At 39.0% G+C, this 25,522-nt stretch overlaps 5 protein-coding genes across 11 annotated transcripts; 1 reads left to right on the top strand and 4 right to left on the bottom strand.

Annotated features, from left to right (window-relative positions):
• Positions 1–144: 144 nt before the first annotated feature.
• LOC111805347 (homeobox protein ATH1-like) lies at positions 145–5,744 on the bottom strand. Of its 5 annotated transcripts, XM_023690385.1 has the most exons (8): positions 4,784–5,744; positions 4,582–4,683; positions 3,355–3,551; positions 2,659–2,758; positions 1,111–2,250; positions 674–1,029; positions 510–570; positions 145–430 (listed from the first exon to the last, which is right to left on the bottom strand). In XM_023690385.1, exons 5-8 carry the CDS (start codon positions 2,023–2,025, stop codon positions 338–340), a joined length of 1,425 nt encoding a protein of 474 aa, XP_023546153.1. In that variant the 5' UTR covers positions 2,026–2,250; positions 2,659–2,758; positions 3,355–3,551; positions 4,582–4,683; positions 4,784–5,744; the 3' UTR covers positions 145–337. The 5 variants fall into 5 exon arrangements, with proteins under 5 accessions (XP_023546153.1, XP_023546157.1, XP_023546155.1 ...); XM_023690389.1 differs by lacking the exons at positions 4,582–4,683; positions 4,784–5,744 and adding an exon at positions 4,122–4,432; XM_023690387.1 differs by lacking the exons at positions 4,582–4,683; positions 4,784–5,744 and adding an exon at positions 3,679–4,107.
• Positions 5,745–5,838: 94 nt separating this feature from the next.
• LOC111805346 (K(+) efflux antiporter 6) lies at positions 5,839–13,473 on the bottom strand. Its single transcript, XM_023690384.1, has 20 exons — positions 13,042–13,473; positions 12,420–12,463; positions 12,190–12,248; positions 12,020–12,095; positions 11,872–11,933; positions 11,726–11,801; positions 11,537–11,611; positions 10,643–10,714; positions 10,477–10,560; positions 10,129–10,197; positions 9,939–10,016; positions 9,750–9,838; positions 9,060–9,156; positions 8,892–8,945; positions 8,191–8,286; positions 7,898–8,086; positions 7,731–7,808; positions 6,860–6,904; positions 6,367–6,456; positions 5,839–6,261 (listed from the first exon to the last, which is right to left on the bottom strand). Exons 1-20 carry the CDS (start codon positions 13,283–13,285, stop codon positions 6,178–6,180), a joined length of 1,761 nt encoding a protein of 586 aa, XP_023546152.1. The 5' UTR covers positions 13,286–13,473; the 3' UTR covers positions 5,839–6,177.
• Positions 13,474–14,301: 828 nt separating this feature from the next.
• On the top strand, positions 14,302–17,438 carry LOC111805350. Of its 2 annotated transcripts, none has more exons than XM_023690396.1 (6): positions 14,302–14,558; positions 15,715–15,785; positions 15,855–15,904; positions 16,010–16,516; positions 16,603–16,693; positions 17,105–17,438. In XM_023690396.1, exons 1-6 carry the CDS (start codon positions 14,417–14,419, stop codon positions 17,189–17,191), a joined length of 948 nt encoding a protein of 315 aa, XP_023546164.1. In that variant the 5' UTR covers positions 14,302–14,416; the 3' UTR covers positions 17,192–17,438. The 2 variants fall into 2 exon arrangements, with proteins under 2 accessions (XP_023546164.1, XP_023546165.1); XM_023690397.1 differs by having other exon boundaries at positions 14,394–14,558; positions 15,708–15,785.
• A 56-nt stretch (positions 17,439–17,494) lies between these two features.
• Positions 17,495–22,439, bottom strand: LOC111805345 (glycine dehydrogenase (decarboxylating), mitochondrial-like). 2 transcript variants are annotated; one of them, XM_023690383.1, is made up of 16 exons: positions 22,344–22,439; positions 20,854–22,174; positions 20,542–20,787; positions 20,380–20,457; positions 20,187–20,287; positions 19,897–20,092; positions 19,690–19,815; positions 19,298–19,483; positions 19,113–19,226; positions 18,852–19,004; positions 18,580–18,768; positions 18,413–18,490; positions 18,210–18,335; positions 18,042–18,140; positions 17,844–17,961; positions 17,655–17,755 (listed from the first exon to the last, which is right to left on the bottom strand). In XM_023690383.1, exons 2-16 carry the CDS (start codon positions 22,093–22,095, stop codon positions 17,655–17,657), a joined length of 3,153 nt encoding a protein of 1,050 aa, XP_023546151.1. In that variant the 5' UTR covers positions 22,096–22,174; positions 22,344–22,439. The 2 variants fall into 2 exon arrangements, with proteins under 2 accessions (XP_023546150.1, XP_023546151.1); XM_023690382.1 differs by lacking the exon at positions 22,344–22,439 and having other exon boundaries at positions 17,495–17,755; positions 20,854–22,095.
• A 104-nt stretch (positions 22,440–22,543) lies between these two features.
• LOC111805348 (zinc transporter 4, chloroplastic-like) lies at positions 22,544–24,930 on the bottom strand. The gene is made up of 4 exons (XM_023690391.1): positions 24,585–24,930; positions 24,433–24,490; positions 23,470–24,191; positions 22,544–23,192 (listed from the first exon to the last, which is right to left on the bottom strand). Exons 1-4 carry the CDS (start codon positions 24,597–24,599, stop codon positions 22,737–22,739), a joined length of 1,251 nt encoding a protein of 416 aa, XP_023546159.1. The 5' UTR covers positions 24,600–24,930; the 3' UTR covers positions 22,544–22,736.
• Positions 24,931–25,522: the final 592 nt, after the last annotated feature.

Raw genomic sequence — 25,522 nt, 5'->3', positions numbered from 1 at the left:
CCTACTTCTGACCATGTTTTTCTTTTGCCTTTTCTTTGCAGAATGAAGCTTGTGATTGTTCGTGATGATCAGTAATGTTTCCTTTTCACCCTTGATTTATTGCATTTAATTATTCTTTGGATATGTAGCAATAAGGAGGAGATCGAAGCAAAAGAAATTCTTCAGGTTGAATGTTTCGATTGCCTTAAAGAATATATAGAATGTTCACTGTGGTTACATCCACGCTGGAATTCAGTCCGAGATAAACTTGTCTAATCATTCACTATATAATGCTCAATCATTCACAGTTCAAGCTAACATCTAATTGCTGCAGATGCTTATCTGGGTCTTCCTAGTTTTAACTGGATTTTCTTCTGCTCATTTCAGCATACATTTCTTCGATCATCGGTTTCCACAGCCGAACACGAGCATTGATGAACCAATTAGAAACCTGCCCAAGTGCAAGAAAGGCATTAACTCAGTAAAGGTGACGAAATGAAAATTCAAGGAAATCCTGAAGCAGCAAGAACCTGATTTCTGGTTAATCCACTTTTTACTGCAAGTAAATGCTTCTCTGTGTCCTTGGGGTACCTATAAAATCACAACAGTTTGACACAATTCCATTGAACAAACATTCCTTCAACTTATTTTACATAACTTCAAGATGCAAACCAAATTTGTCTCAGAATCTTACGGATGGAGAAAGTTCTGAAACATCCATGCCCTTAGAACTGAGACAGATTTTTCAGGTAAGCCTCTCTGTGGCCTCCATAATTGACTATCTTTCCTTTTCAACTGCTGGAGAGCCCACTGCTTCTGGATGAATGATGCCTCGAAGGTTTTCTCGTTCTCCTTGGTGCACATAGTGTCAGAATGCATCCCCACAGCAATAATACAATCAGTAATTTTCTCCCTCAAGTTTTTATAAACAGAAGTGATTGTCTGGAGAGTGTAACGAGTATGCAAGCGAGGGTCCAAATCAGTGGCGGCATGAAATGCAGATGTAACAGTATGAATCTCGTCCAAGCATTGGCTGTACCTCTCATCAATCTGAAACATTATCAAGTTGTTCAGTAATAGAACAGTACAAAGACTATAAGATCAGTGAACCATTATATTCAGTTAACCAACCAATTGTAGTAGAGTCAACAGATGGGATTTCTTGGCATCACCAGATAGTTTTTGCCATTGAATCTCCATTTGAATTTGTGAACTGCATCTACCAGTTACATCAGAACCGAATTCAACTGTATTATCATCCAGGAAACTTGATGAGAATGGCATAAACCCAACTGTGGATGTTAAATGCCTATCTTGTTCTGAACTTTCTAGTGGATAGCTTGCAATTTGAGAAAGTACGTCCTGAATGACCGAGAGATATCTCGATCCCGCTATTGCTTGAGAGAGGTGAACAGGACTACCACATCTGTAACTTAGACAGAGGTCCCTGAAGTTGCACGAATTCAGGTTCGAGGCTAATTCTGTGCTATTCAAGCAAGGCTGAGTAGCACCAGAAAAGGTCAACTGTGAATACTGGTCCAGAAAATTGGTTCCTCCACTAAGGACGGGATTGGATGTGGCAAGACTAAGAGAAAGCTCATTCCATAACTTGGAGTTCATAGTATTAGATGGCATCCAGCCATTTTGATTCAGATTTTCCATAGACGAGATGGTCTGAAAATCTGATCTTTCTGGATTCTCCCTTGCAAGTTGCTGAATACAGTTAAACCTCTGGCTTTCCCACTTGTTGTTCAAGTTACATAAAGACTCATCACCTTCACAGATCAGAGAACTTGCAAATGAAGAATTTAAAGCATTAGAGGTACTGGGTATGATGCACGTTCTAAAAGTTTCTAATGGCTGGAAATGACGGTCTGGAAATGCTGAATCTTTTGTATTTTCACAAACAACGTTAACTGGAGTAAGAGAGGTGGATTGAAAAAAAGTAACAGGAATTGCTCCTGCTAACTGATTATGAAACTCAGCATTACCAGAGGGACTCGAACAAGCATCCCCCAGATCGATTTGTTGCAGGGCAGTCGACATTGGAGAAGAAACTAAGAACCCCAACTGATCAGATATCAGTACTAGTAAGAACAGAGCATCTAGATTCTCGCAGAGTCAAAAGGATAGGAAATTCAGCTGCAATATGGCTCAGATCATTACAGTCAAATTAATTGGACATATCGACTGGGTTCTGAAAGTGAAGTCATTTGGGCTTAGCCATATCCACCCGAGAGCATTCATCAAGTCATTTTCCAACTGTTTAAGCTGCAATTCCAATAGCATTTCTAAGTTCAATGCAACATCAAGTTGTTTGTACCAAACAAAAAATAAACCTTCCCAGTTCAAAGGATAAGGAGAAGCACTTTCAGCTAAATCCAGATATATCCAAAATCACATTAGACCAGAATTTACTTCAATATTGAAAGGGAAATTAGCAGTGGTAGCATGCATATCTAGACCCAATTGCCACAAGAATGAAAAGCATGCTACAGATAATGACAAGCCATACCTGGAAGCTTCACAAATTATTACGACACAATGCAATAGAGGGAACAAGCATAACAACATACAAGAGTGAAGGAAACAGTGGTCCACATCAAAACTCACTCTGTAAACCACAAGCCAAAGCATAAAGATTGGGCACTGATTACATGAGATGACAAAGAAACCAACCTTCCACTTGATAAATCTTTATCATCCAAAATAGGATGAGAAACTTAACGTGAAAGCCCCACACTTGATCTTCTGAAAAGTAGACTGTGGTCCTGAATTTCTAGGCAAATAAATGGATGTGATAGCTTAGCGAAGAACTTCAAGCTTGCAAAGTATAAAACTCAAAAAAATTGCTACAGTGGTTACATAATTCATGTTTCTTCACACACAGGAGATCAATGACAGCCTAAAAAGGCAAAAGGAGAAGACTAAAAGAAATTAGTTTCTTGTTTCTCCAGAAAAGGGTGCCTATGGTGAGAATCAAGATAAAGCCGATGGTAGAAAAAAGTGATACAAAATTTTGCATGAATAAAGGAGAATGGAATAGCTTCAAGAGTCCAAACCCCGAGAAGCTTAAGTTTGGAGTATTGAACACCAAGGAGATGTATAATCACAATCTCTGGCCACAAACATTAAAGCTAAAATACGTACAGCTCAGGAAAATGAATGACACCCATCTCAGAGAACCATGAAAAGGAAGAAAGAGAGTGAAGAGGCCACAAGAGAACTCTGCATGACGGTGGAGATGGAGGAAATGGACCCACTAGATAAAGATAGAAAGAAGCAACAGCCGCACAAGAGAAAACCAGGGGGTGGGGAGAGAGAGAGAGAGAGAGAGAGAGAGAGAGATTTGCCCTTGGGTGCAGAGCCACTCACTCTTTGTTACAGGCTTTAAAGGGCCCATGCCCTTCCTCTCTGTGCCATCTCCTTTGTCTTGCTCATGTCCTCTTATTATCTGATCCACTGCAATCATCATAATCAAAATATCTGGATTCTCTCTGTTGAAACTTCTGTTCCTGCCAAGTCTTCTCAGCACCATTTTTCAGACAAAACTCCCTTTCTTTTTAGCTATACTGAACAAGAAAACCAAAGTGATGAGATGCAAGAGCAAATAAAGGAACTATGCATCACACTTTTTCTTCAGAATCAAACAACAAACAACTTAAAGGCAATCAAATGTGAAAAAGAGAGAAACTTTACTGTTTCACCAGTGTACTTTTGAACAGTTATAGTCTCAGAGTTTAAAGGGAGAGAAAAGAGCCTGAAAATGATGATGCAAGCAAACCCAAACTGACGAGAAAATCTTGTGGGATATCTTTGACGAATTTAATGGCTGCAAGTCGCAATAAACCAATACCCATCTGCTTGTTTTGGCTATATGTACTTCTTGGATTATGAGAGTGACCCTAATGCTCATATTCGAACCATAATGTTTATCCATTAAGTAACAACATGATGATGAAACAATGCAATCGATTCTTAAATCTAGAGCTCTGCCATTGGATCTGAGGTGATACAACCCCACTTTTTCCCCCATTGTCTAAATCTTTTCTCTGATCTTCTTTTGAGCTCTGACCAAGAAGCTATAATGGGATTTGGGTAATAACCAGAAATAACTAAAGGAAATAATGTGGACCTACAACCTCAATGCTCGAGCAACTCTTCCATCGAGCTGTTACTCGAGAGAATGCCTTGTGGGTTCTGCCTTTTCTCTGCACTGCAGGCTTGGTAAGTGAAACCATTTAATGGGTTTAATTTGTAAGCATCCCAATTGTCGCTCTGAATTCAGACCCCTCTCTCTCTTACAAAGTGGGTTTTTAATGATTACCCAAGTAAGAAAGGAAGAGAAGGGTGTCCTTAACGCGAGAGTTAATGGACAAAATATGCTTCAAAGAGTACGGTTGTTGAAAGGATTAAAGAGAAAAGACAGTACATTCATTAAACTCAAGTGTAATTATCATTCAGCTTCCACGTTGGATGGTGAAGAGTAACTCAAAGCTCGAGATTGATTTCAAAGAGCAAAGGTGTTTGACAGCACAATGACAAAAAAGAAAAAGGAAAAACTCAGAGAAATTGACAGTAAAATATATGAAATTTTCTTACCATTACCACATGGTTGAGTGTGAAAAAACCGGGGGGTGTGGGGTCTGCTGCTACTTGCTTGGTTGCCTGCAAACCCAAACAGAGAAATGCTGCCAATGGACACTGCAAAGAAAAAGAAAAAGAAAAAGAAAAAGAAAAAGAAGAGTTCAAATTCAATGTCTCGTAGCCCTTCGTACTACTAAAAGGGAATACTGATTGCTACCTTTTCTTCTCTACTAATGTTTGGTTTTTTGTGTAATTCAGAACCCACAAACTGGCTTTCATTCGTAGAAGCAAACAATTTTGACGCAGAAAAAGGGATTTTGGGGATGTTTTTCTTTGAACATCGATGAATTTCGACCGCATGATTAGAGCAACTCAATTCGCCCAAAATTGGACAAGTTGAGAAACCTCGTGACAGCTTCGCAATCGGATTCAGAGAGAGGTCCCAAGGTGGATGACCAATATCCGGACCCTTCCCATGACTCAGACTCAGTGCGTGCTCAGTTGAAAAGACACAAACACCCATCAACCAATACAGGCTATTTTTCTTTTAATATGTAAATAAAATATCACAAATAATAAATATTGACCTAGATTTATTAACTTAAATTGCCAAAAAAGAAACCAGAAATTAGGAGTATGCCATTTTTAATTTTTAGTTTGTGAATTTGAATACTGATCCATGATAAGTGTTAACTAGTTGAGTTGTATTAAGATTAAAAAAATAATGATTTTGTCCTTTAAAGAAAAAAATATATGTATATATATTGGCGTCCCGATTTTATGATATATATACGAATTCACCCCTGTTCTCTGCATAAATTACAAGAGTGCCATTATCGCAGAACTACTGTATGGCCCATGTTGTAAACTGTAGCCCAGTTGCGCCATACTACTTATTCAAGCCCATTAGTTTAAAAGCGGCCCATTTATCACTTCTCCGATTTATTATTATTATTATTTTAATTTTTAAATACGATTGCATATAAATTGAAGTACTATGATATGTTATGTGCGCAACTCAACTAGTTTATGAGAGTTCACGTGCTTCACGATCATTTATTTATTCAGCTAATTTAGTTAATTACCTGTTTTGATATCTGTATTTTGAAACTCCATAATTTAAAATTTGTGTGTTTAGTGGGGGTGGGGGGTGGGAATCGATGGACTTACAGCCTTGGACCTTTTTTTCGCTGATGAGCATCTGATGAAGAGTCTTGAAGGTGACAACTTGGTAAAAATCAATATTGACACTGCAAAAAAGAAACAGCGAAGTGATCATTTTGGAGGGTACCAATTTCATTATAAATATCCAAACTATAATACATTTTACAAAGAATCAGGTCATAGTGAAGACAAATACAATAGTAGTTCCTCTACAGTAACTGGCCCCACAGTTCCTCTATCTGATTTTTCCATATCTAAAGGTCAGTTGAGTGTAACAAAAAAATGATTCTGGACACGCTTTTATATGATGCTAGAAAAACATGAAATATACAGATTGGTTCAATCGACTTCACTTGCACATGGGGGATGATAAGCAGCCCAGAATTTGACTCCTCCAGCAGAAAATGATGTTTCATTTTCAATTGACATACAATCAGAGTATCACTGTCATGAATCATGAGGTCCCTGGACTATCAACATTGCCCGCTGCTTTACACTGTCTGAGCGGATGATGTCTCCTTTAAATCCAATCTGAATTATCACGAGGAAAAATAAAGATAAATTTTGATCAAGCTGATAACAAATAGTGGCGTATTAAGCAGTTCTAGGAGCCAAATTTAAGTAAAAAGTTTCTACCTCAACGAGACTATCTGGAGAGAACCATCGCAATAGCACGCCTAAATGCACTACAGCTGGTATCAGCTTGAAAAGAAAAGGAGTTGTCACCTGCACAAAATGTTCACAAATGCCCCATCCAGAAGTTTATTTCTTGAGATAATTGATCATAAATATAATGGTGAACACGTGCTCATGCAAAAAGACATTAACATTTTATAAAAATACAAATCATATAAGAAAGATTTTTAGCATTCAAACAATCTTAAGTAATTGTTATCAAACGCATAGGAGAAGAGTCAACACACTTTCAGCTATTTCTAAATTATTCATAATTCTCAAGTATAATTGTTATCTTAAAAAGATCAACACTACAGCAGATAACTCAAACAAATCTAATAAAATAAAAAGTCTAATAAAACAGCCGTGCTGAGAAAAGAAATTGATGTAATAGATCATAACCATACTACGTATGCGCACACATACACACATACAGAACTGAATTACATCTCACCAGACTGAGAGCTGTGGTCCCAATAAGCAGTAGATACAATTTCCCCTGAAATTGTCATAGCATCAGTATTTAGTAAAAAATATTATTCTTTTCATTTATCCATTTTTAAATAAGAATAGTTTAAAAAATACACACATTATTAAACTAAGTGATCTTAACACTAAGTTCAAGTATTTAAAAATGAATAGAACGGTAAATTTTGGAGTATTTAATTTTTAAGTTAGCATATTAAAACTATATATACATATATATAAGATTAGCCATATTCAAGGCATTGAAAGTAAATTTTCTCAAGAAGAAAAATAAGTAATCAAACTAAGCAGTATTTAATTTTGAACTGAATAAAATAAATTATAGTTAAGATTAAATTAGCCATATTAAAGAAAGTATTTGATTCACAATATTAAGTACCAAAAGTAGTTTAAACTTGATCACATTACGATAGCACAAATATATAGTACTTCATTTTGAAGCTAGTCAATTAAAATAACACAATTCAAAGAAACACCTCTCTCCTATCAAAATAAATTCGAAGAAACGATTTTAACTTTGAACTTGGTCATATTTGAATAATAAGAAAAACATTCTGTTTTTGAGAAACTTAAGTAAATTTGAGTCCCTATTATTCATTTAATGTATAGTTTTCATAAACTTGTACACCAAACACAATTGTCTTCAATCCAGACTTTCTATACTCACAAATTAAACCCACCACCGCCAGACTTCCTAAGTCTAGGCTTAAGAAACTGAACCCACACCCAAACGCCCCAAGGATCTCAGAGATCATGCAATATGATTTATGATTAGCAGGAGAATTTTTTTCATGCATCTCATTAATGTTTTTCTTGAGAAGCAGTATAACCGCACTGACCTCAACTAGATGAAGATTAGAAGCACGGCTGAGAAGAACAAAAGCAAACTCTCCAATCTGAGCCAGTGACATTCCAACCTACACATCAAAAATCAATATCCAGAGGACTGATTACAACATACCATTAATTTTGGACGAATGCCGAGGATATAGTAATATAACCTTACCAAAACTGATGTCTTGTTGTTATATCCAAATCCTTTCACCACTGTGCTAATTACAATTGTTTTTACAATTATCACCAGTATAACAGCTGCTAGTAATATATCAACATGGTTCCACAAAAACTGAACGTGGATCAGCATTCCAATGCTGGCAAGAAAAAGGGCCGCAAAAAGGTTCCTTATAGGCTCTATCTGTAGACAATCAATTATAAAATCACTCAATAGGAATCAATGAATGACTTGTAACATTACAATTAAGTCATGCATCTCTTGAAACAAAGCATGGAATACTTTACTTGTTCAAGTGTGTGTTGAGCAAGATCAGTTGTCGATATCATCACTCCAGCAGCAAAGGAACCCAATTCTAGACTTAGCCCTAACTTATCACTACACTGAAATTGTAAAAATAGTTAATAACAGAAAATACATCCAAAAAATAATTTCAGTCAATCATATTGTGACCAATAAAATTATACAAGTTCATCATATAGACATGGGATCCCCACTGAAGTACACATGCTTCAAAGAGTTATATTTTAAAAGAAGAAGAAGAAGAAGAAAAGGCGCCAATAAGAGGAAGTTGTGCTGTTCTTTCCATTTTAAAGGATAAATAAATGAAGTACTTCGACAGATTCTTTTCTTTTGTTTTTTAAGGTTTTGAGGTGTATTTGGTGTGTTCTTTTGAAATTTTTTTAGTTTAATACCTCCTTGTGGAGGGTGGCCTCTAAGGTCTTTCGTAATAATTAGTTAGGTGTGTTATTCTTTTGGATTGGAGGCCCATTTAGTGGGTTAGGGCTCCTCCTGTGCGGGCTGTCTTTTCATATGCCTTGTATGAATTTCATGTTTCAAAATGAAAGTTTGGTTTTTTTATTAAAAAGACTAAAACTTTATAATATGCAAGACTAACCTGAATAATAGAAATGATGACAATTCAAAATGACACCTTCGCATATGCATACAATCAAACTCACACAGAACAAGGAAAGTAGATACTGACCCACGCTACAAGCAAGCAGAACGCCACTGACGCTAATTGATAGAGTTCATTGGTCTGCAGAGAAAAATAACATAGAAAATGCATCTGAACTTCTGAAAATGGTCCAATTGTTAAATCACGTTTATAAATTCCATAGAATAATAAATGTATCGATGCAATAAAGCATACCTGTGATGATAGACTTATCATCAACTTTAAAAGCCAAGGAACACATGTACGGGATAAAATTGACAAAACAACCAAAAAAGTAACCAAGATCACCAACCTGGTTGAGAAAATATAAAACCTCATAAATATAAGATTCATACACCACAATTTATCTCATAATTTACAAGTCATTACAAAACCAGTTACCGTTCTTCCTTAGTAATAAAGGATTTTTAATTAAAACATCAAGAATAATTAACCATCTGCAAAAAGCATAAAAGGCTAGTTCCATGTGATTCAGGTAATAAATACACAATATGGTTTAATGCACCAACTTCCGCTCTTTTTAGAATAAACATAAACCTCACAAGGAATGACACACAAACTCAAAGGAGCTTAAACTTAACCTTTGAACTCCACAAGTTTGTAGCCAAACCAAACATATCTCAAAGCTCCTTAATCCCAAACATTTTTTAGAACCCTCGAGTCCATACCTAAAGTGTTCTAAAATGAAAACACCTCTAACAGCATTAAGCCCAATAATTTAAATTGTTGTTAGATTTTTTTATATGTGCGAGTGTTTGGGCCAGCATGTGTGCACCTTGATTATTCTCATGACAAAACTATTTGATCCTACTACGTTTGTTTGACAACATAACAACTACAATTGAAGGTTCGCTCATGTGTTTAACAAATCCTGCTTATACTTACACTTTACTCATGGACATCACTCCTTTAAGAATACCAGAATTCCCACCCAATACTGGAAGCAAAGCAAACAATAACCCAACAGCACAGTCCTGCAAGGCCAAGAAAACAGATTAGTTAGGTAATAATTGTCTCCCCTATGAGGTCAAGGTTAAATGAAGGGAAAAAAAAAAAAAAAAAAAAAAAAAATGCCTGCAAGATAAGGGTGCCAATTGTGACTTGTCCATGAAGAGCATTAGTCGAGTTCTTTTCCATCAAAAACTTCAGAACCTACAATCCAAGACAGTAGTTATTTTATCATGTAGACAAGAACATAGGCCATAAACCATGCCAGTGAATGTTGGCACTCTCATGCATTCAAAAAATTTATACAATATCCTACCACTGCTGTTGAGGACATTGATAGGAATGCTCCAACAAATACTCCTTCAGAAGCACTCCCACCGCATGACTGCAAAAAAAAAGTCAGAACTGCTGAAGTTAAAGTGAAAGAAAAGAGTCCTATGAAACTTTATTATAAAAATTTATCAATAAAATAAAATATGAAAAGTATATTATGAGAGAAGGCATGCAAAAATAGGAAAGGTGAGCGTTAGAACCAATGCCAGGAGCAGGATCCAAACTAACTAATTAATTCAACAGGCAAAAATAAGGTAGTCAACAAGACGATCATCTGGATTTGCTGTTAACCGGAAAAAAGATATAATTCAGAGAAGCCACTAGTTATTACCGAGGCTGTGATCCCACTGAGGCATATAAATAGGAAAATTTGGAGCAAGCCACCAAGAACAGCAACTGCACGAACAACTCGAAGCTAAAACACAGCATTAGGCTTAGCAAATGTATCATGATTTTATAAACATTTATGAATGACATTGAATGGAAATAAGACTGACCTTAGTTGTTGAAAATTCCAACCCCAGTGCAAAAAGAAGAAAAATTACACCAAATTGAGCTACCGTTTCAACCTAAACACAGAAGTCAATAAGAAGGAACTTGAGGACAAAAGAAAGGATAAGGCTGTTGGTAAAGGCAACATGAAAAGAAATCAAAACAAATGTCATTTTTCTCTCAATAACCATCACAAGAGACAACTATATCAGTATGATTTTCATAGACAAAACACCGTCAGAGTAGTAAAATCCAGAAAGATAGTGCCAGAGTTATAGCTTAGGAGATGGCTACCTCTGTTCAATAAAAAACCTCACAAGAAATTCATCCGAACCTTCTTTTTTTTTTCTTTTTTCTTTTGATGGAAAATCGCTACTTCCCTTACATTATTTATAACCGACCTTTCATAACAACTAATTATCTAACAACTACCCTATCTGTAGACCTAACAAATTAGAATCAACCTAAAGAAACTTGGTTAAAAGGTCAATGAGCGTGAAAATAATCAGCTTCCAATTTTTATGAATTCCAGAAAATAATCCAAAATGCAGCAATGCCCATTCTTTTACCATGACCTATCTACACATTGATTGTTCAGCATTTAAACTTTGGATCTGAAACAAAAATCACAAAAAAAAGGGATAGGGTTTTTTTTTTTTTTTTTCCTGTTCATCTGAGAAGATCTCATGAAGAGATCAAGAATTTTGCCCCCAATCTTCTCAGATGAGCTATAAAGCCTGAATGTTCCATTTTCAGCACTGAAGACATGTATAAACATGAAGAATCGAGGACATGCACTCAAAATAGCATGCCAAATGTAAAAGTTGTTTTCCAAATTTTGGGCAGAGGAAAAAAAGAGCCCTGGAAAATCATAAATAATAGATTCGGGAGCAACGTACTTGCACCATTTCACTGACAAAGTTAAATCCTCCAGGTCCAATAATAGATCCTGCTAGAAGGTATCCAGTTATAACCTGATACAATATAACACAGGTTATATATATTGTATTGTCCATATCATGGAAATCAGATCACATCCTAAAATTGTTATTCACCATCAAATAGCTAAGGTAAAAAAATAATCATACTGGTTGTCCAGCACAGGCGAAGGCAATGCCACCACAGGTTGCAGAGACAATTACGATAACCAAGTCTGAGATCAATCTGCCAACGCACAAAATCAGAGGGTAATATCAGTTGTTACTTGGGAACAATTGTACGAAATAAAACATACCTCAAGTCTAGTTGTAGCACTGGATATTTAGACTTGAAGTTAGATATGATAAACACATTATCCTGAAAAGAAAAAAAAAATTCAGCAACCTCCCAGCACAAAATGAATGTCTGACACAGAATACATAAAAAAAATGAAATGGCCATACCTTTCGATCAATCAATGTAGGAGTATCTTCAGCTCTATTATCATTGTCCAAATTGAAAACATTTTGAAGCTGAAACCTAAATTAGAAACACAAGTATTTAGGGAAATGCACGCTTAATTCAGTAGCATGGCCTGAAAGTGAAATGTAATACTAAAGTTAGAAGCATATACTTTTCCTCTTTCGTATCATTTTTCTTTGACTTTACCCTTGCCACAGTCTCCAGAATTGCCTGATTAACAAAGCCAATCAATGAGGACCAAATCAGCACATTCTTGTGTCCATATGCTTGAAATAGTGTAATTTACTCGTGCGAATAAGATCCATAATTCACGTTTTGTGCTCAAAAGTATTAAAAAATAATGGTTGCAACATTAAAACAAATATATATATCACCACCAACCTGCTTCTCTGCTACGCTGTTGTTGAAGCTTCCTGAATCAATTTCTGAAATACAAGAGAGAGAAATGATTACTCAAACAGAAGATAGAAGATACTAACATCATATGAGCTGCAATAATGAAGCCGTCAACAATATACACCTACAGTGCATTGGATAACTATCTCAATTTATTAGAACATTTAAGAAAAGAAGTAAAAAACGTGAACAATAGAAGGATAGAAATAACGGACGGGATCAATAAGCATTGATCTAAATGATACAATAGAAAAGCTCATACCGAACAGACAGAAAGAAAAATTCAGACAGCAGTTGTAATTACAGACAAATTTCGTATTAGCATCCTCTTACTGAGCAAAGGAATTGCGTATCCAATAGCTACAAAATTGGAACACGCCAGATCAAAATTATTCATCTATCTTGTCCTACTGCCAGGATCTTCGTGGAAAACAAAAAAAGTAAACCACATAACCCCTAGAGCTGAAGAAACCATGCCAAAATCGTTCCAACATCGCCGCATCCGACAATTAACTTGGATTCCGAATTATAACCGCACTCAGCTATAACAAACTAATCAAAACCCTAACACAATCGAGTGAGCAAACGAGATCTAAGATCTACTAACCTTCATTCTGGTCATTGTCCTTGAACTCATTCTCCAAAGCACGATCAATTATGTCTGCAAAACTACCCTCCTTATTCCTCGGACTGGATACGTTATTGGACTGGAGAGTAGCGTTAGCAAGAAGCGGCTGATCCGAGTCGGAGAGGGGAAGGGCGGTGGAAGGAAGCAACCGCGAAGAGAAGAAGAAAGAAACGACGAAGAGGAAGATGAAAATGCGGACAGGTGAGAATGATAGCTTCAACATTGCAGAGTGGTTAGGGAATGTTGGCGGCTAATTGGTCACCATGCGAGAGAAATGGAGAGGATGAGAAGACAAGGATTCGGGAGATTGAGGAAATGGGGGAATGTGAAATAAATAAACCAGATAGAGAGAGAGAAAGGGGGAGAGTGGAAGAGAGACGGTAGGGGTTGAAGCAGGAGTCAGTGGCTAACCAGACCAGAGATAATGGGTCAATGTGTAGTCTACGAACCGTTGTTCAACGCCGCGAACCCAGCCGCATGTGCGCCTTTTGGCGGTTCTCGATCGCGCGTATCTATTTATTATTATTATTATTATTATTTAAGTTTAATAGGTTGGAAGAGATCTATATTTCATGTCAAGATATTTATTTTACCCGCCCACAACCAATACACTTAAAAAGGGGGTGGGAGACAGTTTGAAACATTTTTTTTCCATTTTCATCGGTTAATTTTAAAAATTATTTCTATTTTGATCATAAATTTTTTAAAATATATATTTTAATTCTTAAACTCTCTAATATATATATATATATATATTGCCTTTAGTATATTATTCGATACACACTCGCTTTATAAATGGTAACTCTTAGATTGTAATTACTGTTTTATCTATGGTTATATTCATATTAATTTCTGTCAACAAGTTTAGTTTTTTTTTTTTTTTCAAATGCATTATATTAAAATGTTTAATTTTTTTTTCGAGTTCATCAACTTATAGAATAAAGTATTCAAATATTTGGCACACGGGAGAAGTGATCACGACTGAGGAAGCATTGCTAGGTTGGCTTGTCTTAAACGATACTATGGTTAGGTTAAATACATTTTGATTTTTTAGTATATTGATAATTAGTTTTATTTGAATTTTAATAATAATTTCACCTGAAATTGGAGAATCTTAAAACTTAAAAGGGAAAAAAAAAAGTAAAAAAAAAAAAGAAAAAAGAAAAGAAGAGAAAAGAAAAAGGCCGCTATGGTTGCCGTTCATTTGGACAGCGAAGAGTTTAGGGAATATATTTATACGCTTTATTTGTCTTCGCATTCCAATTCCAATTCCGATACCAATTTTCCAGTTACCGCCTCCGCGCGCTCTCTAAGCTTCGCTTTCGAGCCCTTTCCAATCGGCCGTCTCGCAGAAATGGCGGATAAACCCAGTCGAGCTCTAGTTATTTTCGGTGATGGGTTGGCTCGCTTTGTTGATCAATCTCATACCCATCTACATGCACTCGCATCGCTAGCTTCCTGTGGGTTTTTGTCACTTCCCAATGCTCCTCCTTCAGGTTCTATCACCGCCTCTCGCTTGCTTATGCTTTTCATCTTGTTTATCTTTCTACTGTCTCTTTATTAATTTAATTTTCTGTTGACTTGATTGAATTTAGTTTCTTTGTAAGCAAGAGAATTACTCATCGTTCGAAATTAAACCCACAAATTACTTTGCCAATCGTCAATTCTTTGTGCCACGGAAAATGTTACTCCGAAAGCCATTCTTAATGGAATCGATTCTAGGTTTTGATCGACGTTGGTTAATTTTCGACCCATTAGGGAGGAGAGTTCGATTTTGAAGATTGGGGCGATATGATTCATGAGCCAACTCTAGTTACATGATGCCATCATTCGGGAGTTGAATATGATATATTCTTTTTGTGAGATTCCACATCAATTGGGGACGAGAATGAAATACCTTGTGTGGAAACCTCTCCCTATCAAATGCATTTTAAAAACCTTGAGGGAAAGCCTAAAGAGGACAATATCTACTAGCGGTGGGCTTGGGCCGTTACAAACGGTATTAAAGCTAGACACCGGGTGATGTGCCAACGAGGAGGCTGAGCCCCGAAGGGGGGTGGACATGAGGTGATATGCTAGCAAGGATGCTGGTTCCGAAGGGGGGTGGATATGGCGGGGGGTCTCACATCGATTGGAGAAAGGAACGAGTGCCAGCGAGGACGCTGGGCTCTGAAGGGGGTGGAATGTGAGATCCCACATTGGTTGGGGAGGAGAACGAAACACCCTTTATAAGGATATGGAAACCTCTCCCTAGCAGACGCCTTTTAAAAACCTTAAGAGAAAGTCTGAAAGGAAAAGTTCAGAGAGGACAACATCTGCTAGCGGTGGGCTTGGGCCGTTACAGGTCCACTATCGTCCATGTTTTCTCAGGCTTATGGCTACCATTTCGGTGAATATGAAGTATGGAAAATGAGGGATGGAGGATAATTTTGTTAAGCAACCTTGTTATTAGGCATTTCGCTTAGATACAGGTGTTTTTTTTCCTTCCCATATTATCAGAACTTCTATTTATTGATCCAAACATATATAACCTGAGTGAAGGCAATAGTTTATTTAATTACTTAACTTATTGTACGGGCTACTGAAAGGATTTTGTTGGCCTTCCCTCATATCTTCCTCGTATTGGGATTCATTTGATGTTTTAGATTGCAGAGAGTGAGGAAAAAAGGATGATTCGGGAGCTTGCGCTTCTATTTGATGCATGTGACCCATTCATCAATAAGGTATGATATTTCTGCTCTTTGAGCACCAAGGACTAATTTTACAATGAAAGATAATATTTGGTTTTTCAGAATGGAGATGGCTGCGAAGGAAGTAGTCAGAAAAAGTCCATACCTGAAAGGTAGTTTATCCTTATGGTATCTGTTCAGTTGATGTCATGAGTAGGATGAATCCCTGTGGTTGGTTTATGAACAACTTGGCTGGTGGTTTTGTGTTGCTACTTTAGGTTCATGGGAATGAAAGCTGCAATACTGACAAATAGTTCAAGCGTGCAATATCTGGGCTCTGAACTTGGTGTGTCCCTGTTGCGACTGGAGGAGTTGATGCAAATGAACCATCTCGGGTTGCCACCAGTTGACTTTGTGGCCTCTGAATTGCTGAAGAAGCTTGGTTTTCAAGATGGAAAGATACAAGATACAAGCGAGTTTGATTTTTTGTTTGTACATATGGGAGTTGGCGACAAAGTTAATGGCGAGAAAGACAAAACAACTTCGGATGATATGAAATATATTGATGCTTTGGTTGGTGATATATTGCAAAAGGCTCAGCCTGGATCAGAAATTGGTTCCCGTTTGCACTTGTCCCTTGTGATGAGCTATGGAAATGTCTTTAAGGATGATGAATGCAACTTGTCTGTTTTGACTTCCAAAGATGTGAAAAATTCTGATTTGTCAGCACTCTTTCCCTGTCAAAGTTACACGATGATGGGGGAGGTCTCACGGAATGATGTTCGGTGAGTCAAAATTAATGGTTTTTCTTTGGATTGATGGGTTTTCAAAATTTTATTGGCTGATATCTCTTGCATTATCCGATAACAAGGCATCATTCACCCATGTTAGCTGCTCAGTGGCAATATGGAGTAACCCGCAAAGATAAAGCAGAAACATTTTCTTTCAAGGAGTTTAAAGAGGTGAAGTTCAATATTTTTCTCCTATTGCTTCCATGCCTTTCATTGTTTCGTGCATTCATCCATGGAAATGTATGTCATCTTGGTTGGCCTTTGAACTACTGAGGCTTTGTGCTGCCTTAAGCAATAGGATGGTCTCTTAGTCTTGACGAGCTCAACTTCTAACATGATTATAATGTTTATGTTGGAAAATCATCTTAAATTCTGGAATTACATGGGGATGCATTATTCTTACATCATTATTATGTTGCTTGCATGATATGAGGATTTTTCAGCTTGACATAATGCAAGAATTGAATTCCATGTATTCTCTTCATGAATATGAACTTATGATTACTCTTCAAATCTGGTTTTCCTGGCCTGTGCTTGATTGGATGGTTTGAGGCATTTATTAGAGGATCCTTTCTTTTTCAGCAAGGCAGCAACCTCGTGATACCTGCAGATAGATTTATACATGAGGTAGCTTTTAAGCTTTGGAAGGCCCCCAAGTATGGAGCTTGAGATGGACAACACCTCAAGACTTTCAAAATGAGAATAAGTCCCTCAAAGCACACACGTTTTGCTTGGGAACACTTTGCCAGAAGCACGTTATGGATTCCAAATTTTGCTTATACTCTGATGCTTGGGAAAAGAAAATTGTGAGTGCTACGATTTTCGTGGAGAATGGCTTCTGTTTATAAGAATTGCTTTGTAATGATAACGTCAGTTTCAAAATTGGAAATTAATGCTAATACGTTTTGCTTTTTAAGCTGAAAGATTCATCTATTAAAGAAAAGAAGACAGGAAGGGGAAAAGGGAGCCAAGGAAAAAATTACTACAAATGTTATATTGCAGCATATCAGGGAAGTGTAAATGACAAATATGAATATTGGTAACATATGTACAGTGCAACTAGGGGGGGTGAAACAGTGAGGATATTATATATCATTGAGAGTCTTGCAGGAAGGTGCAGTGAAGTAGGAAACTAAGCAGTGGCTGCTGCTGCTGCTGCTTCCTCGACAACCTGGTTCGCTGGTTGTAGGGTGCAAATCAGGTTGCGATCACCGTACACATTGTCAACACGTCCTGAACCCAAAATTCTGTTTAGTAAGAGAGAGGGATAATGCCAACATAAATCAGGTAGAGAAATTAGAAACGAGTCACTCGTGTGTACCTGTAGATGGCCAGAACTTGGAAGCCCTGAGCCAGGAAGCTGGAAAAGCTGCATATTCCCTAGAGTATGGCTTTGTCCATGCATCTCCCATTAGCAGAGATGGTGGATGAGGCGCACCCTGGATTAGTAATTAAGCTTGTTAAGGTCTATCAGATGAAAAATGCTGAAGTAGTTAAGCTTTAGAGAAGAGGACTTCACCTTCAGGACGTTGTTGTTGATATCAGCTTTTCCTTTCTCAATCTGGGTGATTTCTTCTCTGATCGAAATAAGGGCATCACAGAATCTGTCCAACTCCGCCTGCAAAATGTATACGTGAAAAGGAAGTTATCAAGATCGGGCAAGAGCATACGTGAAAAGGGGGAATACCTTGCTTTCACTTTCTGTGGGTTCGATCATGAGCGTGCCCGGGACAGGCCATGACATGGTGGGTGCATGGAAACCATAGTCCATTAGACGCTTAGCAACGTCTTCAGGCTCTATCCCAGCAGTTTGCTGCCGCAATTGCACGACAAATTAAGCGTTTAACAGTTGGATGTAAACATCAAGGGAAATTTAACGCAAGAAATTACCTTGAAGCCTCTCAAGTCGATGATGAATTCATGGGCAACTGTTCCATTGACACCACGGAAGAGAACAGGGTAATGATTCTGCAGGTTTCAAAGCAAATATTAAGATCTATGAGAATGAGAACTGGAAAGAAGATGTGAAAGGAACAGCAAGCATAAGAATCAGAAACCTCTAAACGTTTGGCCATATAGTTAGCGTTCAGAATGGCGATCTTAGACGCGTTGGTTAGGCCCTCAGACCCCATCATGGCTATGTAAGTGTAAGATATTGGGAGAATAAGAGCAGAACCCCATGGTGCAGCAGCTATGGTACCGAGAGGCTGTGCTTTGTCGGGAGCAGGAATGCCTCCAGTAGGTATCTTCGGAGTTCAAATTGGCAAATTCCAAATTCAAACTATTGTAATGAATATAGCAATCAAATTTAACAGAGATATGTTTTTACCACAGGATGAGAGGGCAAAAATGGTGCTAAGTGCTTCTTGACACCAATAGGACCCATGCCAGGGCCACCTCCTCCATGTGGAATGCAAAATGTTTTATGGAGATTGAGATGGCAAACATCAGCTCCAATCCAACCTGGGCTTGTTAGACCCACCTGAAAAACACACCCAACTCGACTCTGATTACTTGAAAAGGATCTGTTCTATAGGTTGTTTAACAGCGTCCTCGAGTTCTAGGGATCGAAAGACGAAATGATACGTACCTGGGCATTCATGTTGGCTCCATCCATATAGACTTGGCCTCCATTCTCATGAATGATCTTACAAATCTCATCAATGCCTTCTTCATACACTCCATGTGTGGAAGGATATGTAACCTATCATTATTTCAACCAAACAAACTCAAATCACAGTCAAAGCTTTGGCTGCTCAAATTCTAGGATCTAACCATGAGTGCTGAGAGATTGTCCTTGTTGGCTTCTGCAGCCTTCTTCAGCTCTGCAATGTTGATGTTTCCCTTTGAATCGGTTCCAACCGATACGATCTTCATTCCACACATGGCTGCACTTGCGGGGTTGGTCCCGTGTGCTGATAGCGGAATGAGGCACACGTCGCGGTGGTGGTCTCCTCTTGCCTGTGGAATGATACCATTTGTAACCGCTCAAGTCACGCTAGCAGATATTGTCTTTTTTAGGCTTTCTCTCAAAGTTTTAAAATGCGTCCACGAGGGAGAGCTTTCCACATCCTTATTTCGTTCCTCTTTCAAACCTCTCTCAAAACGACGTGGGATCTCACATAAAGGCACCAAAGAACTAAAATGAGAAGAAAAAAAAAACGTACCATGTGGTAAGCACGGATAACCATGAGGCCAGCATACTCTCCAGCCGCACCAGCATTTGGTTGCAACGAGAAAGAATCAAACCCAGTTATTGCACATAACAGGTCTCCCAAATCACTGAACATCTCCTGCACAATGGAATCCGACATGAACACGATATTTCTTTTGTCCCTTCGGCCAATCGTTTTCGTATGAGAACAAAAACTTACCTGATATCCCTGAGACTGGTCAATAGGAGCAAAGGGGTGAAGGTTGGTGAAACCGGGCCACGTTACGGGCATCATCTCCGTCGTTGCGTTTAGCTTCATTGTGCAAGATCCCAACGGAATCATACTGTGGCACAGCGAAAGGTCCTTCGACTGCAGCCTCTGGATGTACCTCAACAATTCATGCTCTGTATGGTACCTGATGCATAGCAGAACATACTAGTCATGGAATTAAACTTCCTATAGTTTTAGCTATACGACTTCATATTACAAGAACTGCAAACGATGTGTACATGTTAAAGATCGGGTGGGTAAGGTACGAGCTTTCCCTCACTAGCACTGATGGAATTGCATTCTCGACCTCGGGAGCAAGAGATGCAGCGGTAAATGGAACCTATAACAAGAAGACATTGCCATGGATGAGAATAAGATCAATAGAACCAAGACTATCACCATTACATGTTTAGATACAATTCAAATACTTACTGGTTTTCCACCAGAGAAAACTGAAAAAAGGTTATCAACGTCTTCTAAGGTCGTCGTTTCATCGAAAGCAACGGTGATCTAAAAGGCAATCCATCAACAATTAATCAAACGACATGAACTGTTTTGTTGAACAATCGATGCGAAATACAGAAGTTTAGTTACCGTGTTTTTGTCGACGATTCGTAGATTAATACCACTCTTGTAAGCAGCATCTGCAATTGCATTTGCATCAGCAACCTTAACCTTTACAGTGTCAAAGAAAGGAAGACCTTGAACTTCTGCAGCGCCTAGTTTCTTCAGTCCGACCGAAAAAGCACCGGCGAGGCCATGAACTCTCTCTGCAATCGCCTTGAGGCCCTTCGGTCCGTGATACACGGCGTACATCGCAGCCATGTTCGCCAGCAACGCCTAAACAAACCACACATGTTCAAAGCAAAACCAACCCAATCATCATATGAATTATAATCTCAATACCTGAGCAGTACAAATGTTGCTAGTAGCCTTGTCCCTTCTGATATGCTGCTCTCTAGTTTGCATCGCCATACGCAGCGCAGGTTTGCCCGATGAATCGACGCTAACACCGATGATTCTTCCCGGCATCATTCTCTTATACTCTTGAGAGGTGGCCAAAAAGGCAGCATGAGGACCTCCATACCCCATTGGAACACCAAACCTCTGCGCAGATCCAACGACGATATCGGCCCCTAATTCACCCGGTGGCTTAAACGTTGTCAACGCCAAAAGATCGGTCGCCATCACAACCTTAACCCCATTAGCATGAGCATTCTTAATGAACTCCCCATAGTCCAAAACCTCCCCTTCAGTGCCAGGATACTGAACAAGAACACCACAAACATCACCAGATTTATAATCAATATCCTTAAGATCCGCAGTCACTACTTTAAGATCGAACCCGGCCGCTCGAGTAACACAAATATCGATCGTTTGCGGGTGGCAATTGTTCGAGATAATGAACGTTTTCTTCTTCCCCTTGAGGATATTATTACACATTGCCATAGCCTCAGCAGCTGCCGTCCCTTCATCAAGCAAGGAGGCATTGGACATGGGGAGGCCAGTGAGATCTGTAATTACTGTTTGATAGTTAAGCAAAGATTCAAGACGGCCCTGTGAAATCTCAGCTTGATATGGTGTGTACTGAGTATACCAAGCAGGATTCTCCATTATGTTCCTCAAAATAACATGAGGAACAAAAGTATTATAATACCCCATTCCTATATACGATTTGAAAATCTTGTTCTTAGAGGCCAAGTTTTGCATATGCTCAATCATTTGATTCTCAGTTAACCCTTCATCAAACTTGGAGAATTTCATGGATTGGAGCCTAATCGATTTGGGGACAGTGGCGTCGACGAGCGAATCAAGGCTTTCGAACCCACATAACTCTGCCATTTTGCTCCGTTCTTCGGGGGTTGCAGAGTTATGGCGGCGAGGAAAAGTGTCGCTTGGCTTCAATGCCTCGACGGATATCGAACGGGTTTGAGACCCAATTCCGATTGAATTCCGATGAAGAAATGAATCCGTTCTTGCGCGTCTACACAAGAACGAATTAGAAGACAGCGAAGAGACATACCTCGAAGGCGTAGAGAAAACAGGGGAATTGAACAGTGGAGGAGGGTCGATTTGACGGTGGTGCTTCGACGATGAAACAAGGCGCCTCAGCGCCGCCTTGTTCGCCAACCGCCGCGCTCGTTCCATAGCTTATGGGTTATGCTCTGTTCGTCGAAAGCTTAAATTAATGGCTACGTCTGTCAATTACTCCACAAGCGAGAGTTCACTGATTTCCAGAAACAGAGAAAAAATGGGTATTGATATTAATAAAGAATTGAATCCTTTTGTTGGTAATAAAAGAAAAAATTCAATAAATTGGAAGTGAAGAAAAGAAAAACATAGAAAATGAGAGGATGAGATATGGTGGAGCTGGTAAGTGGTGGATGACGGCGCACCTAGGTTTGAAAAAGACAGCCCATTTTCTTGCGACAGTGGGGAATCACGGCCAACCAACTCCCAAACAAGGTATTGCTCAGGATTGAATGGAACCAAATGAATTGCAGAAGGGATTGTGTTTCAATGGATCTTCAAAATCGCTTTATTTTGTTTTTACACTAAGTCAATTCAATCGTTAGTGATTATATTATAAGGTATATATCAACAAACCACGCTGGCGAATCCAATAGACCCTTTTGAGTTGGCATTGAACAATTACAGAGGAGATACTTTTAAGTGTACAGAATCTATCTAAAGCGTTGGGTACTTTCAAACCCTTCTGGAAGCCATAAATTCGCTATGCTTCCTTGTAAGACAACTTCAAAGAACAGGAAAAGAAATAGAATTTGAAGTCAAGCCCAGAGAGCGAGTGAAGACATCAGCCCCGCCCCGAGAAATAGAGTACAATAAGAAACAATTTGGAGTCTAAAATTGCAGCTCATTCTCTTGCTAAGAAAGTCAGCCGCGATCAAATCAACCAAAGCCATGTACACCAGAATTCCCGCGGATAGAGAGTCCAAAATCCCTTCCGCAACCAACGCCCCAGTGCTGTTGGGGTTGTAGGTGGAGGCGACAGCCGTGCCTATGGCGATGCCGATGGGCGTGGTGATGGCAAAGAAGACAGCCATGAGGGAGGTGGAGAGGGTGTTGAACTGAGCCTGAGAGATGCAGCCGCCCAGGGCAAAGCCTTCAAAGAACTGATGGAAGGACAGGGCTGCAATTAAGGGTCTAATGGTGCATGGGCTGTGGGACACTCCCAGAGACAGTCCAATTATCACTGAATGTGACACTATCCCAAGCTCCAAAATCTGCACAAAAATACCTTTATTTGACTCTTAAACTTTAATATTTCAATTTAAAAGTAAAAAATGTGTCTAATAAATATCTAAACGACTAATTTATAATTAAAGAAACATGAACTATTTGAAACAAATTACGATGCGTTGACTTTGGGTTAAGAATTTATGTTCCTCACAAGGCATGAGGAAAAAGGAGGAAAAAGGAGGGAGAAAAGAAGTTGGACAGTAAGTCAAGCGACATGACTGACACGTGGAGGCGAAAACTCGAAGAGAAAAAATAAATTACCTGGGAAATAACGACATGTCGTACACCGCTTTCGTCATCGTCGCCGTCAAGCCCATGAGAATGACCATGTCCTCCATGGGCATGGCCATGATCGTGGACTCTCACGTGCCCATCACATGCCTCCTTCCCCTGCGGATGACTGTGACGATGGTGGCCGGCGTGGGCATGCATTCCAACGATGTGCATCGCGCCGCCGTCCTCTTCCCCGAACACTTTCACGTTCAAATCTCCGGCGGGAAGAATGCCCGATTCCAACCCGGAATCTACCACCGACCCGACCCGGTTACCCTCCTCTTTCGATCGAATCACCCCCTGTTTTCGCTCGTAGTACTGAGTACCGACGAAATCGACGAGGAGCGTCAACAGCGACGCCATCATCGCGAAGAATCCCGAGAAGGGGAATTTCGACCATGGGAATTTCGGCAAGCACGGATCGGAGAGCGCATTCGATCCGTCTGGAAGCATGTGCACAAAAGCGGTGGCAAGAATTACACCGGCGGCAAACGCCTTCGCCGCGACGAACAGATTTCCGTCTGTTTTGAGAAACCGGCGCTGGCTGCCAAACAATGGAATGGCGATTCCGATGACTCCCGATGTGAGAATGGAGGCGATGGCGATTAATTTGAAATGGAACGCAGCCGAATCGTCTCTACAGAGTTCTAACTCCGAGACGCCACAATCCGAATTGCCCATGGATTCGGATACGGTCCGGATAAGAGACCCTGTTTTGATCAGGAAATCAAAAAACGAGAACTCCCCAGATTAAAACTCTAATATTACTAAACCCTAGAAATCACGAATGAACCAATAAACTAATCAATTACAAGAATTAAGAACACAAATACATACTGTCAGCAATCAGTACATCAAATTAGGAAACCACAAAATTCCACAATTAATCGAATTCGATTCAAATCAGCCAAGACACAAGGAAAACAGATTAATTGGGGAAAAGGAAATTACCGGAGAGAACTCGAGCTTTATCCTGGAAACCTTGAACACAGAGCATCTGCCACAAATCCTGAAAAAGAAAAGAACAGAGAATCCATCATCTATAAACAAATTCGGGGAAAGAAGAGAGAAATCAAGCAGAAAAGCAGGGGATTCGAACTAACCTCGAGGAAGAACATGAGAGAAGAAGAAAGTTTGAGCAAGGAATTAAGAAGAGCCAGTGAATGTGCAGAACCCAAATCTGGAATCTTCGGAATGGGAAAAGTGGCTGAAATGGAATCAGGCGAAGAGGAGTGATTGATGCGGCGTTCGGCGAGGAGAAGGGTTCATTTGGCTTTAAAAATAAAGCAGCGACAGCGAGCGGTCGGCGACGAAAAAGAGAGAAAAAGAGGAAGAAAAAGAAAGAGAGAGAAGGAAGAAGAAGGAAGTGGAGAAGTGGGAAGGAAGGAAGAGGAGGCATGAGAGAAGAGTGTCGACATAATGGAAGCGAATGGAGGGCACACGCAGCGGAACAAACTAACAGCGACGACTTTTTGCTTCAGAATGACGACGATAGTGTCGACACTCTTTATGCCCTCTTTCACCATTTCCAACCATTCTTCCTTTTTTGCCCTTTCTCTTTCTTTCTTTATTTTTAATTTCATTTTCTTTCACGTCTTATATATTTTTATTTTATTTTATTTTATTTTCAAATGTTTGAATTTGTTACCTATATTGGATTATTGCTATGGATTTTGGTAATAGAATTTCAATTTTAGTAAAAAGGAATAAAATAATAATTTTATTTCTTAAAAAAAAAAAACTATTCAACTACCCTTGACCCGTTACATAGCCTCACAGTTTTAAAACATTGTCGGCTAGGAATAAGTTTTCACACCTTTGTAAAAATAAAATGTTTTGTTTTCCTTTTCAACCAATGTGGGATATCAGGGTCTATCCTCTTGGGAGGCAATGTCGTACACCGCCCGGTGTCTGGCTCTGATACCATTTGTAACCGTCCAAATTCACTACTAGCCAATATTATCCTCAAAGTACACCATAGAGCGTAATGGTATAATATTGTCAATAAACTCTCATGACTTTACTCAACGTGGGAATACTC

The sequence above is a fragment of the Cucurbita pepo genome, chromosome LG11 (assembly GCF_002806865.2).
Source record: "Cucurbita pepo subsp. pepo cultivar mu-cu-16 chromosome LG11, ASM280686v2, whole genome shotgun sequence".
Classification (NCBI taxonomy): domain Eukaryota; kingdom Viridiplantae; phylum Streptophyta; class Magnoliopsida; order Cucurbitales; family Cucurbitaceae; genus Cucurbita; species Cucurbita pepo.
Note: the sequence above shows the minus strand (reverse complement) of the source record. Positions and strands in the feature narration are given on the sequence as shown.

Bases quoted from the DNA above. Each gene is read 5' to 3' on its own strand.
- LOC111805347 (XM_023690385.1), bottom strand. From the start codon at position 2,025: ATGTCGACTGCCCTGCAACAAATCGATCTGGGGGATGCTTGTTCGAGT. The intron at 1,030-1,110 runs GTTGGTTAACTG...ATAATGTTTCAG, and splicing joins TGTTGACTCTACTACAATTG to ATTGATGAGAGGTACAGCCA. The intron at 571-673 runs GTAAGATTCTGA...GTGATTTTATAG, and splicing joins TTTCAGAACTTTCTCCATCC to GTACCCCAAGGACACAGAGA.
- LOC111805346 (XM_023690384.1), bottom strand. From the start codon at position 13,285: ATGTTGAAGCTATCATTCTCACCTGTCCGCATTTTCATCTTCCTCTTC. The intron at 6,457-6,859 runs GTGAGATGTAAT...CATTTTGTGCAG, and splicing joins GGACCACAGCTCTCAGTCTG to GTGACAACTCCTTTTCTTTT. The intron at 6,262-6,366 runs GTAGAAACTTTT...GTGATAATTCAG, and splicing joins CTCCAGATAGTCTCGTTGAG to ATTGGATTTAAAGGAGACAT.
- LOC111805350 (XM_023690396.1), top strand. From the start codon at position 14,417: ATGGCGGATAAACCCAGTCGAGCTCTAGTTATTTTCGGTGATGGGTTG. The intron at 14,559-15,714 runs GTTCTATCACCG...TTTAGATTGCAG, and splicing joins TCCCAATGCTCCTCCTTCAG to AGAGTGAGGAAAAAAGGATG. The intron at 16,694-17,104 runs GTGAAGTTCAAT...TTTCTTTTTCAG, and splicing joins CTTTCAAGGAGTTTAAAGAG to CAAGGCAGCAACCTCGTGAT.
- LOC111805345 (XM_023690383.1), bottom strand. From the start codon at position 22,095: ATGGAACGAGCGCGGCGGTTGGCGAACAAGGCGGCGCTGAGGCGCCTT. The intron at 20,458-20,541 runs GTAACTAAACTT...ATTGCCTTTTAG, and splicing joins GAATCGTCGACAAAAACACG to ATCACCGTTGCTTTCGATGA. The intron at 19,005-19,112 runs GTACGTATCATT...TGTGTTTTTCAG, and splicing joins GAGCCAACATGAATGCCCAG to GTGGGTCTAACAAGCCCAGG.
- LOC111805348 (XM_023690391.1), bottom strand. The intron at 24,192-24,432 runs GTAATTTCCTTT...TGATCAAAACAG, and splicing joins TAAAGCTCGAGTTCTCTCCG to GGTCTCTTATCCGGACCGTA. The intron at 23,193-23,469 runs GTAATTTATTTT...ATTTTTGTGCAG, and splicing joins GACATGTCGTTATTTCCCAG to ATTTTGGAGCTTGGGATAGT.